Source organism: Phocoena sinus, chromosome 1 (assembly GCF_008692025.1).
Source record: "Phocoena sinus isolate mPhoSin1 chromosome 1, mPhoSin1.pri, whole genome shotgun sequence".
Taxonomy (NCBI): domain Eukaryota; kingdom Metazoa; phylum Chordata; class Mammalia; order Artiodactyla; family Phocoenidae; genus Phocoena; species Phocoena sinus.
In genome coordinates this window covers 103,402,276-103,420,998 of record NC_045763.1, presented here as the reverse complement: position 1 = coordinate 103,420,998, position 18,723 = coordinate 103,402,276, and the positions used below count along the sequence as shown (strand labels likewise).

Here is an 18,723-nt window from a genome sequence, read left to right as displayed (position 1 = left end):
GTAATTCCCAGAGGAGGGCAGAGATCTCCTCCAGATGAGCCCCTGCACCACTTCACTGCCCCTTAGTTAGGGAGTCTGACAGTTTTAACTGCTTCTTTTTTTCCTTTGCATCTCTTCATTCAACATGAGAGCAAACATTCAACCAAGACTGGAAAGAAGCAGAGTTAAATAAGAACAATGGTAATTGATTGGTGGGTAATTGATGTTTCATTTCTCCTTGGTATCTCTAATATTTGCTAATTTTCTTCAAGCGATATGTAAGATTTTTTATCACTATATTCTTTTTTTTTTAAGTCAATAAACATTAAGAAGAACCTATTACATTGTGCTAAGTACGGAGGTTATAAAAATAAGCCTTACTGTCCTGTCCTTAGGAATTCGAGGTTAAGTAGATGAAACAGTTGCAATAATACAACACCAGCCCGGTATGCTTGCTGCTATGACAAAGGGACATACAAAGTGCTAGGGAATCTAGAGTAAGGTATTCACCAAAGTAACTCCCAAATTTCCACTTCTTCTGCAAAGCCTGTGGAGAGACAATAGATTTAAGGAGCCCATTCTGCTGTTCATAATGTCAGGGAGGAAAATCTTTCCTCTACCCTCTCAGGTTCATTTCTTACGGCCTACAGATTAACCTGACAAAAGACAGATTGGCAAGAGAGAGAGAGAGAGAAAAAAAGATTTAATTAGCTATTTATGCATGCAAGTTCACAAACGTGATTCAAGGAGGGGCTTATATACCATCTTAATGGGGAATGGGGTGGGTAGGGGCAGAGGAGCACTTCTGGGAGAACGAAATGACTTTTTGGAAAGATAAATGGGCCCTTAGGAGAAGAGATGGCAGATATGATAGTTTCGTGATAATGTCTATCTGAGAAAAGAAAATTAGAGTGATGACAAGTTCTTTGGGGAGGCTCTACTTTTAGGCAGATAAAAGATTTCAGGAATTCAAATGCCTTCAGCCAAAATAGTTTTTATGCCACAGTGGCTTATTCTGGACCCCTTCAGTGAGAAGGCGCATGGGCTTTGGGGCCAGACAGAACTGGCTTGAATCCCAGTTATGTCACGTACCATCTCATGCCTTAAGGGAAGTCACTTAATTCTTGAAGCGTTGCATAGGAATGAGACTTTGATTTGAGATTTAGAAACAATGTATTTACAAAGTACTGATACAGAGGGTGGTAAATATTATTGTCTCCATTTTCATCATCATTATCATTTTAAGCCATAATGCCTTCCCTCAGAGAGTTTGCCATCTGGTTGAGAAGAGATTTGTGCAATTAAAAAGGTTATTTCTGGGCTTCCCTGGTGGCGCAGTGGTTGAGAGTCTGCCTGCCGATGCAGGGGACACGGGTTCGTGCCCCGGTCCGGGAAGATCCCACATGCCACGGAGCGGCTGGGCCCGTGAGCCATGGCCGCTGAGTCTGCGCGTCCGGAACCTGTGCTCTGCAATGGGAGAGGCCACAACAGTGACAGGCCCGCGTATCACACACACACAAAAAAGGTTATTTCCAAGGCAAGGTGATGACTAAATGGGTGATCTGGGCAGCAAAGGCTGTGGGGTTCAGAGAAAGCCCCTGGGCTATTCTCAGGCCCGTGGATGGTCAGCTTGGCTCTTCCTCCCCCCATGCACATTGGATTCTCATTGAGTAACCCTGACTTACTGGTTTGTCCATGGATTCTTGCTCTGTGAGTTTATTACTGAAAATACTGAAAACACCCGGCACTGAGCAGCGCCTGCCTCTTTGCAGGTGTTCAATACAGGTTTGTGGGCTGAATCTTTGAGACCCACAAAGAGAGAGGCTCTTTCTTTGGGTTACGTATGGCTCTCCATCCAGGGACAACCTCAGGCCTGGGGAGTGACAGCTGTATTATAAGCAGCCTCTTAGCAAACGAATATGGATTCTTAATTCTAAAACCAATTTCCAAATGCATTCTAGAAGGGCACACAGAAATGAACAGAATTAACACTGCTTACTTCCAACTGATGGCAGGAGACAGAGACACGGGGCAGCCTAATGAGAACTGATCAAGATATTCTGTCTGGCGATAATAGCAAATGTAAAATAGTGAAACCTCAGACTCCCCTTCTGGTTGCTGTCGGATTTGTGTAATAAACCCGCCCTCATGCACGCACGCACGCACACACACACGTTATCTGTAAAATTCAATTCCCCAGAGAGTCTGACCATGGCAGTGCCTACTCTCTTGTTTTTAATAATAATGTTTTCCATTTAATCTCTCTTAGACTATTTGGAGGTTTTTGTCCATTCCAAACTCAAAGGGGAAAAAATTAGCATTTAGATAGGATTGCACCAGCATTAAAATCAATTGAAATGGAAACAGAGATCATGGGAGGGTTGAGATGCCTGGAGTTTTTTTTTTTTTTTTCCCTAGAATGATTCTGATATGACACATTCAGGGCATCCAGTGAATCCCTCTGCTGGTGTCAGTGATAATCATATTCACTTGGATTTGTCCCCGGTGCCTCGTTCTCACACAACTTCCTCTCCAGGTCTTCTGAGGATCGCATTTCCCAAAGAGGGGACCCTCCAAGCTCCTGCTTCTCCTTCTGCAGGAATAATCAATGCAGAGGAGACACAAGGCACATATATATGGTCCTTTCTGCCCAGGACATAGAAACATGGAATGCCACTTGCTTGTCCACGGATTTGAAATACTCTCTCTAGATTCTTTACCTCGTCCCAGCCTTCACATCCACACACACTTTTACTGTCACACCCTCAACCTTCCCTAACTCCAAATTCCAGACTCTCCCTGTAGCCTCCCACTTTCATGACATGTTTTAGAGGCCTATCCTGCTTTGGCAAGCTTGGGTTCCAGAGCAGAAAGGACCCCAAGGAAACAACCTGGAGGTCACAGTCAGCAAGGCGTCCCCTACTGACCACACAGGTTCTGCTTCTTCAATAAGAGATGTCTTAACAGGGAAGCGCTACACTTGCATGTGATCCTCGTGTGACCAAAACAGACCCACATCCTAATTTATCGCATAGAGTCCTGTCTGCTGCCTGTTTGGGGACAGCTGCAGGATCTGTCAGCAGCATTCGGAAGTTTCCATAATCTGGTACATCGCCGATTATATTTGCTGGAGGTGAATTCTTGAGAACACAGACGGACGTGCGCACTCACTGAGCTGTGTCCTGAATGCTTGTTGCCCTCACAGCTCCTGATAAACCAGACTCACATTCTTCCTCATTTTGCCTTTTACTGCTGCTCTCCTGGACCCACCAGCCCACCGGGGTGAGGCCCCTTTAGTGCTAATGTCTGTGTGGAGTTGGTGTTTTCCTGTCTTGCAAACCCACTGATCAAACTCCACACATTCCTCCCAGGGGCTCATCAGTATTCCTGTCCTGAATGCATGCCCTGCTCGGCTCTTCTGTGCCCCTGCGTCCACCCCCCTCCACCACCTCCCATTTCCATTCCGGTCCCTGAGTCTGTCCTTGGTACCTCTCTACCCAGGAGAGTAACTTTGATTCTTTTCTCCCATAGGAAGATGATTTGAACGGGATCCACATTGTGGCCTTCGCAGAGAGGAGTGATCCAGGTAGGAAGCCCCCTGTCTGCTCCTGTGTACCTTAAGCCTGACTGACCTCTCACTTTTGTCAGCCCTCACCCTCTCTTCCGTCACTTCCGGTTTTTCGCAACCGCAAGGTATCGGGCGCCCCCTGGTGGTCGCCTGTGAGGGACGACTCCACTTTCAAATGTGCGCACAGCTAACAGAACGTTGAACCTCATTCTGCCTACCTGTCCAACGAGGAAGAAGCACCAAGTACTGAGGTTGAGGATATTAAAACGTCCTAGCTTTAAGGATGTGTGTGTATGTGTGTAAACGTCTGTTCACATTTAAAGTTCATTTACCAATGTTGTGACCTAGCCTATGTGACTCACAATCCTACCTTAAAATAACAATCAGGTACCCTTTGGTCTGAAAAATATTGTCTGTGCTTAGGAGACTTCATAGAACATATTCCCCCAAATAACGAGAACTGGGCAAAACGAGCAGCTTATTTCTAAAGTACAAACTGACCCTATAAATGGATGTGTAATTTTGTTTTATTTTGGAACTTTTTCCTGGTTTCACTCTTTTTAACACCAGTGGAAAGTGAAGTGCAGGAAAAATTAATTTTGCAGGTGGTAAAATGCCGGGTCCCTTCAGCAGTGCTCTGTGAATAAAGGGTCCCCAAAGGGAGGTGTCAGTGGTGATTCTGAAGTGTGTTTTGGAAGACCTGGGGCAATCCAGAATGCAACCAGAGAAGGCAGGGAACTTCCTTTGGGATGGCTAAGCAGTCAGGCTTTGGACTGTGAGGTGCCTGGGCAGGGATTCCCAACCTGATAGTGCCACAAAGCCACCTGGGGCTGACTGACACAGGACCCTCAGACACCTGTCAGTTCACGGGGCTCTGAGACAAGTGCTGATGTACCGTGGGGTTGGGAACCACTGTTCCAGGTAAGATACAATTGTGTCGTATTTTCCTAGGACCTCAGCCTCTTATACATTCATAGGGACAGATGAGGAAACAGTGGGTCAGAGAAGTTCAACAAACTGCCCAAGAGGGCACAATGAGCTAGAGGGAGGCCATGAAGGAGGGACAGATTGTCTCATTCATTGATATATACCTGGTTCTTGCCCATGCCTTGACACATAGAAAGTGCTCAATAAATGCCTGTGGGCAGATGATTAGATAGGCAGATGACTGACTGAGACTGAGCCCAATTCTTCACTGTCTGACCAGTAGTTTTTTGGGTTTTGTTTTGTTTTTTGGTAACACACGATCAGCCTCCATAGTTTCTTACAGGCTGAAACCCAAATGTTTTATCATGCAATTTTAAAAATTGAGATATAATCCACATACCATAAGATTCACCTTTTTAAAGTGCAATTCAGCAGTTTCAGTATGTCCAGAAAATTGTGCAAACATCACCACTCTCTAATTCCAGAACATTTTCATCACCTCAGAAAAATCCCATACCCATTAGCAGCCTTTCTTATTCTCTTCTCCCCCACCCCCTGGCAACCACTTAATGTACTTTCTGTCGCTATGGATTTGACTGTTCTGGATCTTTCATATAAATGGAACCATGTAATACGTGGCCTTTTGTGCTTGGCATCTTTCACTCAGCATAATGTTTTCAGTATTCATCTGTATGTAGCATGTATCAATAATTCATTCCTTTTTAGGGCCAAATAATATTCCATTGTATGAAAAACAAATTTATGCTGCAAATTATCTGAAAGCTTCCTTCCCCCTTTTTTTTTCGTTAATTTTTTTGAATGTCCATTGATATTCCAGTTTTCCTATCACTGACTTGCAGATTTGGAAAAACTCTTCAAGAAAATCTAGTCTGAGTCCAAAAAAATATATACCAGTATGCTTCCAGCTTTTTTCCACAGATTCTGGCCACCCCTCAGCCCCTGGAGAAGAAAATAGCAAAGAAAGCCAGTTGCCCAAGGTTTACAAGCTATAATCAAACAGAATGGGATCCCCTGGTGTTGTGTGAACAGAGATGAGATCGCCATCCGCAGCAGCCTGCTGGCTAGACTCCAGGGGGCTTCCTCCCCCGCCCTCTCCCCCCCTCCCCTCCCCCTCCCAGGATTACAGGGAGGCCTGTCTGGCTTTCTGGAACAATGGAACAAAGAGGCCTCCGAGAGGTTGCAGGAACCTGTTTGACCGAGATTGCTGCTGTAATGAATCAAGCTCCAGAAACTACTTCCACCTCCTCCCTGCACAAACACCCCTGGGCCCGAAGCTGTGTCTTGCCCCAAAGGAGCCCAAGCTGGGGCTTGTTACTGGGAAGCTGGAAGAAATGCGCTGGGGGTGGGGGGAGGGGGAGGAGCTCACAGCATCCTTCCTTGGTGGGGGGGCGGGGGCGGGGTGGGGAGGGGTGCCTAGCCTGCTCAGGGCTGGGAAAGGGAAAGGCTTTTCCGTGAAAGTCCCTGAGTCTGCGACTAGTCAGTCATTACTCTCAGGTCACTGATATGTAACCGGGCCAGAGGGGCCTGCCTGCAGGACTAGGAATTTCATTCCTACCCAGACAGTACTTCCTCATATACCTTGCTTTTGCTAACAAGCTACATGTGGCCCACTGCGCCAACCAAACCCCTCGCCAAAGAAAACGGGTCATACATCCAGGAAAATAATACAGCTCTCCTTAAAGGGCTAACAGTCTGGAGGAACTGTGCTGTGAGCTTTATGGAGGTGGTCCTATTTGGTCCCTAAAGCCACCCTGTGATATATGCATAATAATGATCATCCCAGCGTCAGATGAGAAAAGTGATTCTTAAGGGTTAAATGACTCGCCCAGATCACTCGATGTATCCAAGCCAAGATTCAAATTCTATCAGGCTTTCTTGGCCTCTGAATCCATTCTGATTCTGAGGAAGAAGGTGATGATGATGGTGACTTACCGTATGCTTAGGTGACACAGCAACCCCACGTGGGAGGTGCTACTTTTATTCCCACTTTACAACTGAGGAAGCTGAGGCCCAGAGCAGCTGACTTGCTGGGAAGCAGTGGAGCTGGAATTAAGCTCAGCGCTGTCTGGCTCCCCAGCCGCACCCTGAACCACAAGGCCCTGCCTTGTGTCTGCCGGCCCTTCGGAGTTACTACCCCTGAGGACATCTGGGTGACCATTTAGCCCGCCCTCCTTCCTCTCTGCTGTCCTTTACCAGCCCCTGCACCTCCAACATTTGAAAGACCCAGAGACGTTCAACGACGCGCTTGAGATCACACGGTTAGAGGCACAGCGGACACAGGAGCTCAGATTTCTGGTTGGCTCCTCTGGTCACTGTCCATCTGACCACACTACCGTCTCCAGGACTCCCCAGCCAGCTGCAGGCTCTGGGCATGCGCAAAGCCGCTGCAAGGAATGGGGGCGGAGGGAGCCGAGAGAGCACGAGAAAGAAGAGGGAGTGAGGAGAGCGAGCGGAGCCATCTGGAAGCTTGAGCGCCCGATCAATGAAGAAAAGTCAAACTTCCTCCCTACTGATGTTTCTAAATTTGGAATGTACGATTTTTCAGCAGCAGCAATAACAAAGGTCTGAGTGACCCGGGTCTCCCAGGGACTGTCACAGCGGTTCTGACATTCGCAGCGGAGAGCTTGTGTTCAGGGATTGCAGTGACTGCTCTCCGGCCCCGAGCGTAATCGCTAGGTCTCTTCTGCGGTGAGCTCTCATCCTCGTTGCCCCTGCAGGCGGGCCTGGCTGGGAAGGACATTTCCGGCTCTCTGGTCTTGCCCGGTGCCCTGTGGTGCGCGGCCCGGCTTCCTCTTTCACAGCCTCCTCTCAGCTCCTGCGCTCAGAATGCCGCCGGAGCTACTGTGTGACAGGTTTGAACATGAACTAGTCTCCCCGGCCGCCCCCAGATGTGTCTGCATCAGGCTGACATCTTCTTTAGAACAGTCGATGAACGGTTCACAAAGTGGCGTTTCTACGTGAGCGCATGCTGGATGGATATCCTCCAAGGGCACTGGCAATATTAGCACTAACAAGCTGGAAATGCGCGAATCGGCTGCCGTCTGCGTCTGCGGAGCACACAACCAGTGAGGGGCCCCGAATCAAAGTCTCCAAGCCCTTGTTCCAACCGAGTTTCAACAGCCTCGATTTCGTTTTTGACACCTGTTGTCTCAAATAGGCAACTGCTTAACTGAGCTTCCAAATTTAAATTTGATTTGTCAGTTTTAAAATTTGGTTCTTGCTAAATGCTAAACGTAGTTCCGGCCCTTAAATATCAGCACATTTAATCTTCACAGCAGCCCGATTGTACGCAGTAGGTACTGTCACTATCATCCTCCCCGATATGCAGATAGGGAAACAAAGGCATGGAGAAGTTAAGTAGCATCCCCAGGTCACGTGACTAGTCAGCGGTAGAACTGGGATTCCAGCCCAGGCAGTCCAACCCCAAGCCCAAGCCCTATAACTACCACCTACGCTCCTCCGTATTGCAAAGCTGTACCGCTGGACTTTTCCGCCAATGCTGGGCCCCGAGAGCTAGGAGACAGAGCGGAGAAGGAGGGCTGCAGTAAGGAGTGTCAGGGTGTTCTGATGTCGCAGGTGCCACCTCGGGACCATGGCGCCCACACAATGTCCCCCGGTTCTGAGCGGATGTCTCACTCTAACAGGTGACTGGGTGACTCGCCTTGTCTGGGAGGTGCTCTCAACCTTGTCCTCCCTAGGCTCCCAAAGGGCCCAGCTTCAGATGCCATGCCGCAGCTTTCTGAGACCTCCACACTTACTGAGTGGGCCTTTCCGCGAGGGGACCTCTCAGGTGACTGCCCTCCACACCTGTGTGTCCCAGCACCTGGCCCTGGGTCTAATACATGTGGGCACTCAGAACATACCTGCCCGATGAAAAAATGAATCCCTCCCATTAACACTTGAAATGAATTAAATGTTGATGGAGTGAGAAAGAAAGACAGAAAATCTTTGCAGTTCCTTCTGCAAATGCCACACATGATAACAGCGGTATCATTATTATCAATGAGCCCCCAAGGTAATAAGGGAGCTGTTTTCTCCATCTTCAGACGATGAGATGGAAGCCCCAGAGAGGTTAAGTGACCTGTGCAGGGTCTTCAAACTCCAGACACAACCTCCAAGCTGTGTGATGCCTGCTTATCTGTGTTGTCTGCTGTAGAAGCAATGGCCACAGGATTGGGCCAAACAGCCCGGCTTCCCAAGCCTAGGCCTGTCTCCAGGGGCGAGACCCCGAGTCCCATAACTGTACATGGTGTGGCGGCAGGGAGGGTCTTTCAGTGCCTTTATGGAATGAGCACCGCCAGTCCCCGAGGTTGGGTCCAGAGGATGGTGTGAGAGCCGGGTGGGCAGCATGCTGAGGGCCTGGGCCTGTTACTTTGGGGCCACTGCTTGGTCTGAGACACACGTGTCTCTGCCAGACAGGCCTTGGTTCCTGACATGGCTGTGACTGGCCTGGAACTGGTCGCCCAGGGCTTGTGCAGTCTCATTCCCGCCAGGCTCTCTCTGCCTGGAAAGGAGGAGAGCATAATCACCGGCTCCCCCTCCCACAGGATGTGATTCCCAGAGGTCTCTGGCTCGCCGTGGGAAACCTGGCCCATCCTGAGCCCTCGACCCCGGGTCGTGGGATCTCAGGGTCCAGGCCTGTGTGGCAGGGACAGAGTCACAGCTTTCACAGCACCAGGCTCCTCTTCTTTAGTTAGGGCCACCTCTGAGATTCCAGGCGCACTCAGGGAAATCGCTGAGACAGCCAACCAAACAGGCTGTAGCTGGGGAGTGTGTGGCTTAGCGGCAGGTTAGAAGGAGGGGAAGGGACCCTGACTACTCCGGGGGAGGGCAGGGCCCGGCCACCAGCCCCCCTCTCCACCCGGGTGTCTCCCCATGCCCCTGCCCTTGCTTCCCTCACATTGAAGCTTTCACACTGGGCACTGGGCTCTCAAGCACAAATTCGAGCAAGAAGATGCAGCAGTTTTGGTAGGAATGTGGAGACCACAGGTGGATTGTGGAAACGGCTCTCGACCTGCAGACCAAAGACCTGAGTTAGAATCCTGGCTCTGCCACCTGCTGGCGTGTCATGCTGGGCAAGTCAGGTACTCTCCCTGTGTCTCAACTTCATCCTCTTTAAAATGGAGATAAAAACATCTTCCTAACCTCCATCAGGACTAGATGTGAAGATTAAATACAAAAGGACTCAGTAGCCAGTAAATGCTCAAGAAATACTCATAAAGTCAAAGTTGGGCTACATGATTGCAGACTTCCTGCATGTAAAGAACAATAATGTCCTGTGTTCATAAAGGAAGAAGTTGGGAGACGAACTTCTCGAGAAAAAAGGAGATTTCAGGGCTTCCCTGGTGGCGCAGTGGTTGAGAGTCCGCCTGCCGATGCAGGGGACACGGGTTCGTGCCCCGGTCCGGGAGGATCCCACATGCCGCGGAGCGGGCTCGCTGAGCCTGTGCGTCCGGAGCCTGTGCTCTGCAATGGGAGAAGTCACAACAGTGAGAGGCCCGCGTACCGCAAAAAAAAAAAGAGGAGATTTCAGCTGGATGCAAGAAAACGACTCTTGTCTGTCTGGGTTATTGACTCTATAGTGGACCTTTAGGGAGGTCCGAGGGGCTCAGCCCTGGAAACATTCAAGAGAGAAGACAGACAAATGTTCTGGGTGGGGCTATACACCTGCCTGAATCTGTGGGATGTTTGGGAGTCCCTTCTGGCCTTGCAAATGGCTGCTCCTCTAACTAATGACTGCAGAGAATTGTCCTCTAGTTTCAATGGTGAAATAACTGCTAGCCTACAAATTTCAAAATAATATTTCCTCTTTTTTCTTAACCTACCTCTGAATGAAATTATGGGCTATTCCTTTTGAGAACTACATGGCCACAATCTTAAAAGGCCTCTTAGCTGTGTATATCACTGATAAAGGAAACAGTCATTAATTTCAAACTCATTCATTCATTCATATAATTGCAACTGTGAACTGTCTTCTGCTTCACATTGAATTACAAAAGCGAAATGTGGCTTCCTACACCTGCCTTCCTGGTCAAAAAGGGAGGGTCCACAGTGGACGTGTCCCTTTTCCAGCTCACCTGTTTTACAAAGAAATAGTTACTGTCCCTAAGAGGAAACTGAACTTCTAACTTAAAATGTTAGCGACTGAATCCGTGCGAGGCCAGTGTGACTGCCTTAATTCCGCTTTCCCAGATGAATGAGAATCCATTCCAACAGGTCTGTATTCAAGGCTGGGGAATAATGGGGGGAAAGGTATGGGGCTTGTGAGCCTTGGATCAGGAATGTCCAAATTAGCTTAATGACTTTAAAACAAAGTAATTAAACCGTGCTTTAACCACGTACTGAGGCGAGGTACTCATAGTCGTACCACCTGGTACAGCCACCCCTGCAGACTTCAGTCACTGAGTCAGCAACAGGGCCCGGAAGGAATAGCTCCATGATACACCAGCTCCTGGTGTAACTGCCTGGGAGTATATCTTCTCTGACACACGGGGCCGAGACTGTGTCTAACTGCCCCCTTGTGCCCAGATCATTGCACTTAAGACATATGCATTGAACGAACAGATGAGTGGCCAGGTTCCTTGTATTCAAGCAGAAGAATGTCAGAGCATTTCAGAAGAATAATGGCTAAACCTTACTATGTGCCAGGCACCATCTAAGTGCCATAGAGACACTAACACATTTAACTAACAGTCATTCTATGAAATAGGTACTATTATTATCATCCCCATTTTACGGTTGAGAAACCAAGACATTAAATAACTTGCCCTAAGTCACACTCTAAACGGCAGACCCAGGATTTGGACTGTTTGCCGCAAGTGTCCTTTGTGTTGAAATATCAAGCTGGGCTCCCTCCCTAAAGAACAGGTTCTGTTCTGTTCTTGGAAATATTCAGGGATACAGAAGGATGATGCCCATTATAAACTCCATCATCCTGAACACCAGAAAGCTGCCCTTGACTCCGGAAGAAACTTCCCCAGCTTTTGTCAACTCAATTATTAATTTATTATGGGCACGTCTTTTGAGCTTTGCTCCTCCATAGACACAAAGAACATCGTCCTCACAAAAACTTTTTGTATTCTTGAAAATAGGCATTAAGCCACAATTTTGACTTCTCTTGTTTATGTAAAAACTCCAATCCATTTGATTTTTCTTGCAGGACCCAGGTTTTGTTCCTTCAATCTTTCTCTTTTTATCTCCAAACCTGCTCTAAAACATAGAAACGATCCCTGTACGTACATTCTTATTCATAAATCCCGTTATGTGGGTTTTTCCATCAGAAAACCACAGTGCCGTCTTGTGTGTTCGGCTTCCGTTCAGATCTTCTCCCTCTACAACACTGTGTCTAGACAGTTTCTGCCTGCCCTTTATGTGAGTTAGCCTTTTGCGCTTCAAGTTTACTTTCTACCTGAATTCGGGTGTGTGTGGTGGAGTTTCATCCTCTCTGTGAATTTCTGACTTGTCACACGTGATTCTCCTCTTCCAGAGTACTGACAACATCACCTTATTTATTGCCATTCATCACTTCTCGGCTGCTGAAAGCAGTCACTGAAGCTGTTGAGGAGAAATCCCCTGTTGCAGTCTGTGTATAATGATACTTCAATCCACAGATAACCCAGGTGGCACCATAGTCCCTGTCCTGTGACACGGCGACACACCCAGAGAAGGAAGATCCATGGTGTCCAAGTAGCAGCAGCCAGTGGCACTCTGGAGGGATTTGACTTTCTCGGCCACACATCAGGCAGCAAGAAGAGTATCCCTACCTCCACCCCCATCTCCACCCCAACCCCTACAGTAATAGATAATGAGCGCTGAAACACAAGGCCCCATCCATCTCAAGTGTCTGTCATACAATCTAATTTGTCATAGAGTTCAGAGCACAGATGGAAAAATCACCTAGGCCACCCGGATCTCTGCTGGAGAGGGCTGCAGGCCATGACGACCCTCTTCTCTACTAGCAGGGTAGCTCTGCCTTCCAGGTAACAAGGCCTGAGGGGGCCGAGTTGGAACCTTTAGTGTGATTTAGCTACAGTTAAAGAGACTACACCCACTCAAAGCAGAGCTCCTAAGAAGAGTGTGCATTTTGCCTAGAATATGTTAAACATGAGGAAGTGCAGAGAAAAACCTTTCCCAAGAGGCCCCAGGTAGCCAAACAAAGGCTAGGGTGCCGGAGAGAGGAGAGGTGTGTTCAACAGAGGCCACAGAGAGGGGCTTAGAGTGGCTGGGGCCCCCATCAAAAGAAGGAAGCTTTTACAAAGAAAGAGCAGTTGCCGTACTGAATTTCTAAGTAGTGGGTGAGTTAGTTGCTTATATAGAAGGTAAATTTCAGGCCACAAATTCATCTATGCAAGAGATACAACTTTATTTTCTAGAACCGAACCTAGATTTTACCACTGGATGGTGGAAACTGGGTCTGACAATGAATGGTCTCCCCTCCCCCACCCACCGTCCCTCGGGATCCGGCGTCTTGCTGGCTCTCAGGTATGATGTGTGAAGTGTGCATCTGGTCAGAGTTATCATCATCACCTATCCATGCTGGCATCTGCAGAGAAGTCCGTCATTCTGTCTGGACTCTAGCTTTATGCCAGGGTCACCACTGGTCCCCTTCATCCCAACCGCTGGACTTCTTCAGATCTGCCCCCTCCACTAGCCTTGTCCGTGTTCCTCAAAACCACAGAGAACTCGGTGGGGCCTCCTCACACTCTTCTCTGCCCTCGTCATCCTGCACCAGAGGATTCGCCGAGAGAATCTGAGGTCTTTCCGTTTTCACGAGTTTTAGAACAAAGCACGAATCCCCTATACTCTGGGACTCCCTGAAACTGTGGAGTTTCTCTGCATGGGCTTGCTTTCACGTACGTGCACATGTACACACAAACGCATACACACAGGCACGGAGCTTATTCTCAGGGACTTGCCAGAATCTAAACTCTTTGTTTCTACCTGGGAGTGGGGCAGAGACGCTGAGGGTTTAGGCTATCCTTTCTCTTACTAGACATTCTTCCAAAATTTTTGTCTATGATATAAAGTTCATCTTTCTCATTTCTTCAAGATTTAGGCTTTCTGTGCTCTTGAAGCTATGAGTTTGTCCTTTGAGGCTTGTCTCTGCTTTTCTTATGAATCATCCCTCCCCTGGGGGGCAATGAATGCTTCGAATTGAATAAAGGGATGGCAGAGCATGCAGGGAAATGGTGACGAGGGGAGGGAACCCTATTTACTATCTCAAAGCTTTGAAACCAACTGTCAGTCAGAAGCCCACTTAGTCTGAAGGTTGTGGGAACTCCAGGTTGTAGAAAACTAAGGATCCAGGCTAAACGTTCTTGCTCCATAGAGCAAATGCTATGGGGAACTCTCAGGGACAGTATCAATAAATTATCCGTTTTAAGAGATGGCACAGAGCACTGAGGACCAGACAGGAGTTTCTCTGTTCTGGGGTTGCACTTTCTGACACAAGGCTGGTCAATTTTCATATGCAACTTAGCTTTCAGTTACAACCAGACACTTCCCTGTGAAACTTTCAATTTCTTTATTCAAAATGTTTATTGTTTCCTTTGAATAAGCTGCTTTGTGGCTGGAGTTCTCACCTGACTCATTTTACAGAATAATCCTATAATTGAGGGTATGCACCAAATGGCCTAAGAAACACTTGTGGAATAACGGCGCTCTGCTCTCCACATTAGAAGCCATATATGCACAGGGCTTACTCAACCTTCTTGAATCCTGCTTCAGATGGCTATGAGTTCCTGGAGATCCTGAAGCAGGTTGCTCGGGACAACACGGACAACCCTGACCTAAGCATCGTATGGATCGACCCAGATGACTTTCCTCTGGTGAGTGGCTCAGACTGGGGCCCCGTCCTTGGCCACCTTCACAGCCTCGTGTTTGTGTTTAGTGTGAGACCTGGATGCACGAAGGAGGATGTGAAATAGGAGGGGCACTTGCAGAAGCTCAGTGGCTGTCCCCACCCACTGTGGGAGATCTTAGCCGCTGGGGCAACATTGAACTTAGGGCCTGGTGCCTACCTGACATGGTTAGACTTATTGTTCTCGCCCCCTAGAGGCCAGAAGTCCTTCTGCAGGGCCCACTCAAGGGTGTTGGGTGAAATTCTTCTGCCAGCAGCTCCATAGCTGCCCTTCACCCCACCACCACACCACCCCTTACTATAACCTCTTTCATTTTCTGGGTGGGGACCATCGCTGTGAGGCAACCTGAGTTACTAAGTAATAAATGTTCAGAGATGAACATTTTGCATAGAGTTAAGAACAACCTCTGCTGGAAATTCCCTGGCGGTCCAGCGGTTAGGACTCTGCACTTCCTCTGCTGGGTGCACGGTTCAATCCCTGGTGGGGGAACTAAGACCCCGCAAGCCTCGCAGCCAAGAAAAAAAAAACCCTCAGGGAGGGCAGAGACCCTGCCTGTCTTGTTCAGCATGTTCTCCCAGGTCCTTAAAGCCCAAACTCTTGCTGGGTCAGTGATCAATGGCCAGAAAGCCTTGATTATGCTTTGTTTTAAAGAGAATAAACAGAATTTGTACAATACATGAGCCCAGTGGTAATGATAGTGAGGGTGGCTAATATACTATCTGCCTAGAACTATGATAAATTCTTTCCATGCATCATCTCATCCAATCCTCTCAACAACCCTGTGAAGTACAGACTATTATAATCCCTATCTTTTTTTTTTTTTTTTTTTTTTTGCGGTACGCGGGCCTCTCACTGTTGTGGCCTCTTCCGTTGCGGAGCACAGGCTCCGGACGCGCAGGCGCAGCGGCCATGGCTCACGGGCCCAGCCGCCCCGCGGCATGTGGGATCTTCCCGGACTGGGACACGGACCCGTGTCCCCTGCATCGGCAGGCAGACTCTCAACCACTGCACCACCCGGGAAGCCCTATAATCCCTATCTTACAGGTGAAAAGAATGACAGCTGGAGAGGTTAAAGCTGTAAGTGTTAGATATACTCTTCCAGTCCCCATGAGACCATATATTTGTTTGGGAGACTTTTTTTTCTTTCTTTCTGTTTTTTTTTTTTTTTTTTTGGCTGTGTTGGGTCTTAGTTGCGGCATGCAGGATCTACACTGAGGTATGCGGGATCTTTTCCTTGCAGTGTGTGGGCTTCTCTACAGTTGCGGCACACGGGCTTCTTCTCTAGTGGGCTTCTCTCTAGTTGTGGTGTGCAGGTTTTTCTCTCTCTAGTTGTGGCGCACGGGCTCCAGAGCGCGAGGGCTCTGCAGTTTTGCGGCACGCGGGCTCTCTCGTTGAGGCATGAGAGCTCAGTAGTTGCGGCATGAGGGCCCAGTTGCCCTGCAGCATGTAGGATCTTAGTTCCCCGACCAGGGATTGAACCTGCACCCCTGCATTGGAAGGCGGATTCTTCACCACTGGAACCCCAGGGAAGTCCCATGTTTGGGAGACTTTCTACCACTGAATATCTCCATTTTCTTAGCCCCATGGCCCCTTACTTTTTTGGTCCTGCCCTAGTCAGAGATTAGTCCTCATGGAACCCAAGTCTGGCTGAATGAAGAAGCCCTCTTCTTATTCGTGTGCCCACTTACAGCACACCACTGCTTTCCTGGGCATCTCACGAGCAGAGTGGTGCAAGGTAAGGGATTTTTAAGTGAGACATTGAAAGAGAGGTGGAGGGAAATGGCTCTTTCACCACACATAAACTGTAAAAGAGCCACAAGTGACTTGGGAATCGGCTTTGGACTATCTCTGTAATATTCTTCCTTACAGCTATAGAAGCTTTTATATTACATGCTTTCACAGTTTGTGTTACGACTTTTTTTTTTTCATGTTTATTTAAAGTGCTGAACGCTGGAGCCAAGTCTTCAATTTCCTCAGTGCCCACAGCTGTTTTGGAGACCTTTAACCAATGGTGACCTAATTACTGTGATGGGATGGCAGGTGGGTCCAGCCACAAAAAGTGGCTTTAACAGGGAATGCCTTCTGCCCGCTGTCTAATTTTATTTTTTGTTGCTACAGCTTGTTGCCTATTGGGAAAAGACTTTCAAGATTGACCTATTCAAGCCACAGATTGGAGTGGTGAATGTTACAGATGTGAGTATACCTCATGAAAGTTTGCTCAGATGCCCTCAGTCTGCCCTGGTTTCTGCCATGCAGCCCAGACTATAAGATCATGTATAGGAGTCTGGCCCCATGTGAAATAAGCAGGACCCTTGGCCTTGCCAAAGCTCAGGAGACTTGCCAGTGTGGCCCAATCCTAGTCTGAGCCAGTCCCAGCCTGTTGTTCCATGGTTCTCTTCCATGGGCACATTTCCTTGCTTTGGGAGCCAGCCTAACCTGGTTCACTGACTATTTAGAACTTTCCACACAAGTAAACTCTCCTATATTTTCTTCCAAAGCCCAACAAGGTCTCTTTACACAAGGGAACCCACACCAGGAGTTGTTATTGTTCAATGGGTGATGGGGAAGCTGTGGCCCAGAAGCCCATGGAGGCAATCACCATTGTGTGTGTGTGTGTGTGTGTGTGTTCATGAATATATGGGTATATATGATCTATAGGATCTATATGAAACTTCTGGTAGGACAGCCATGAAACTACCACCAATGAGACTAGGGATGGGGTCAGGGCAGCCAGAAATACTTTTGCTTTTCACCTTGTATCCTACTGTTCTGTTTTAACTTAAGCAGAATTTTAAATTATTATTATTTATTATTATTATTAATTTTAAAAGTAGTTTACAAAATAAAGAAATGTAGAATTTCCCAGGTGACTGAACATCTACCAACAGGGTAAAAGGACATTGCTAACTGGCTATATATACATACAATAGAAAAAAATATATATATGCAATAGAATACACCTTTCCTTTTATGTTGCACAAACAGGATACTACACACACCATTCTGCAACGAAGCATTTCCATTTAACACTGTGCACATATTCCTGATAAGTGTAAGTGACCTGGAGCCCACTCAGCACAGCTGCTTGGAAGCCCCTGGCCTTGCTGACCCTTCGTGCACTCACTCACTCACTCATCCTGTCTCTGGCTGCAGGCTGACAGTGTCTGGATGGAGATTCCAGATGGTGATGACCTGCCCACAGCTGAGGAGCTGGAAGACTGGATTGAGGACGTGCTTTCTGGGAAGATAAACACTGAGGATGATGACAGCGAAGATGAAGAGGATGAAGAGGATGACGACGACAATGATGACGATGACGATGACAATTCTGACGAAGGGGATGATGACAGTGATGACGATGATGACTAGCCCCCAACTCCAGATGATGTTCATGAACACAGAAGCACAGCTACCCACCCCCATGCAGACAGCACAAGGTAGCAGCAAGCAGCCCTGGACCACGTCCAGCCAGCTCCTTTCCCTTTTCCAACCTCTCTTTTCCCACTTCCTTCTCATCAGATGTACAACTCAGCAAATGCCTTTCTAAATCCAGCAATCCCACTCAGCAAGAACAGCGGGGAATTTTTCCCATGTTGACGGTCTTGATTGTCATGAAAAAACTCTCGTTCTTTGCCAGATCATCAGTGGCCATGGCAGTGCCCGAATCTGGCAGTCTGGGGAGAGCAATCCCCAAACACCTTGACTCGAATTTACCTGTTGTCTTTGACTATGGCGGTAACAGAATTCACAGCTTGCTAACTCACAAGCATGGTGTGACCTTATAACCAGAGCCCAGGGAAGACACACAATGCATGTAGCCCCCATGCCTACAACGTCAGTTAGGATCCCTCCTAAAGCCAAGAGGATCCCTCTTAGGGAAGGCTCAGGCTTGGAAACAAGTTTATAAATCAGCTTCTCTTGGTTCTATTAAACTTATTTTAAGTGTAGGTCAGACCATTATGAACTCACATCCAAACCTTTGGATGGCTATTGAGAGGTAGGTCTTGAAAAACATGCGTACTGATGTCACCATCATTTCTAGTATATTAAGATACTGGGATGGGAGGTTGATTTGCTCTCTGAACTTCCCTCTAGGTGACCGTCTCGCATAGACACACAGGGGTTTGTTTTAATTCTTTCTGATGGCTTTAGGTCTCTGATTGGGTCAGCTGGCATCCTAGCCTGAGCTGGGATCCTGATACCCCCCTCTTTCTATTTTTTTTTTTTTTTTTTTTGCGGTACGCGGGCCTCTCACCGTTGTGGCCTCTCCCGTTGCGGGGCACAGGTTCCGGACGCGCAGGCTCAGCGGCCATGGCTCACAGGCCCAGCCGCTCCGCGGCATGTGGGATCTTCCCGGACCAGGGCACG

At 48.0% G+C, this 18,723-nt stretch overlaps 1 protein-coding gene across 1 annotated transcript in view; it reads left to right on the top strand.

The window, feature by feature from the left end:
• Positions 1-17,724, top strand: part of CASQ2 (calsequestrin 2) — a 62,507-nt gene extending 44,783 nt beyond the window's left edge. The window contains exons 8-11 of the mRNA XM_032648367.1: positions 3,511-3,565; positions 14,222-14,322; positions 16,474-16,548; positions 17,509-17,724. Of these exons, the coding sequence (XP_032504258.1) occupies positions 3,511-3,565; positions 14,222-14,322; positions 16,474-16,548; positions 17,509-17,724 (447 nt within the window). The remainder of the gene's footprint in view (positions 1-3,510; positions 3,566-14,221; positions 14,323-16,473; positions 16,549-17,508) is intronic.
• Positions 17,725-18,723: the final 999 nt, after the last annotated feature.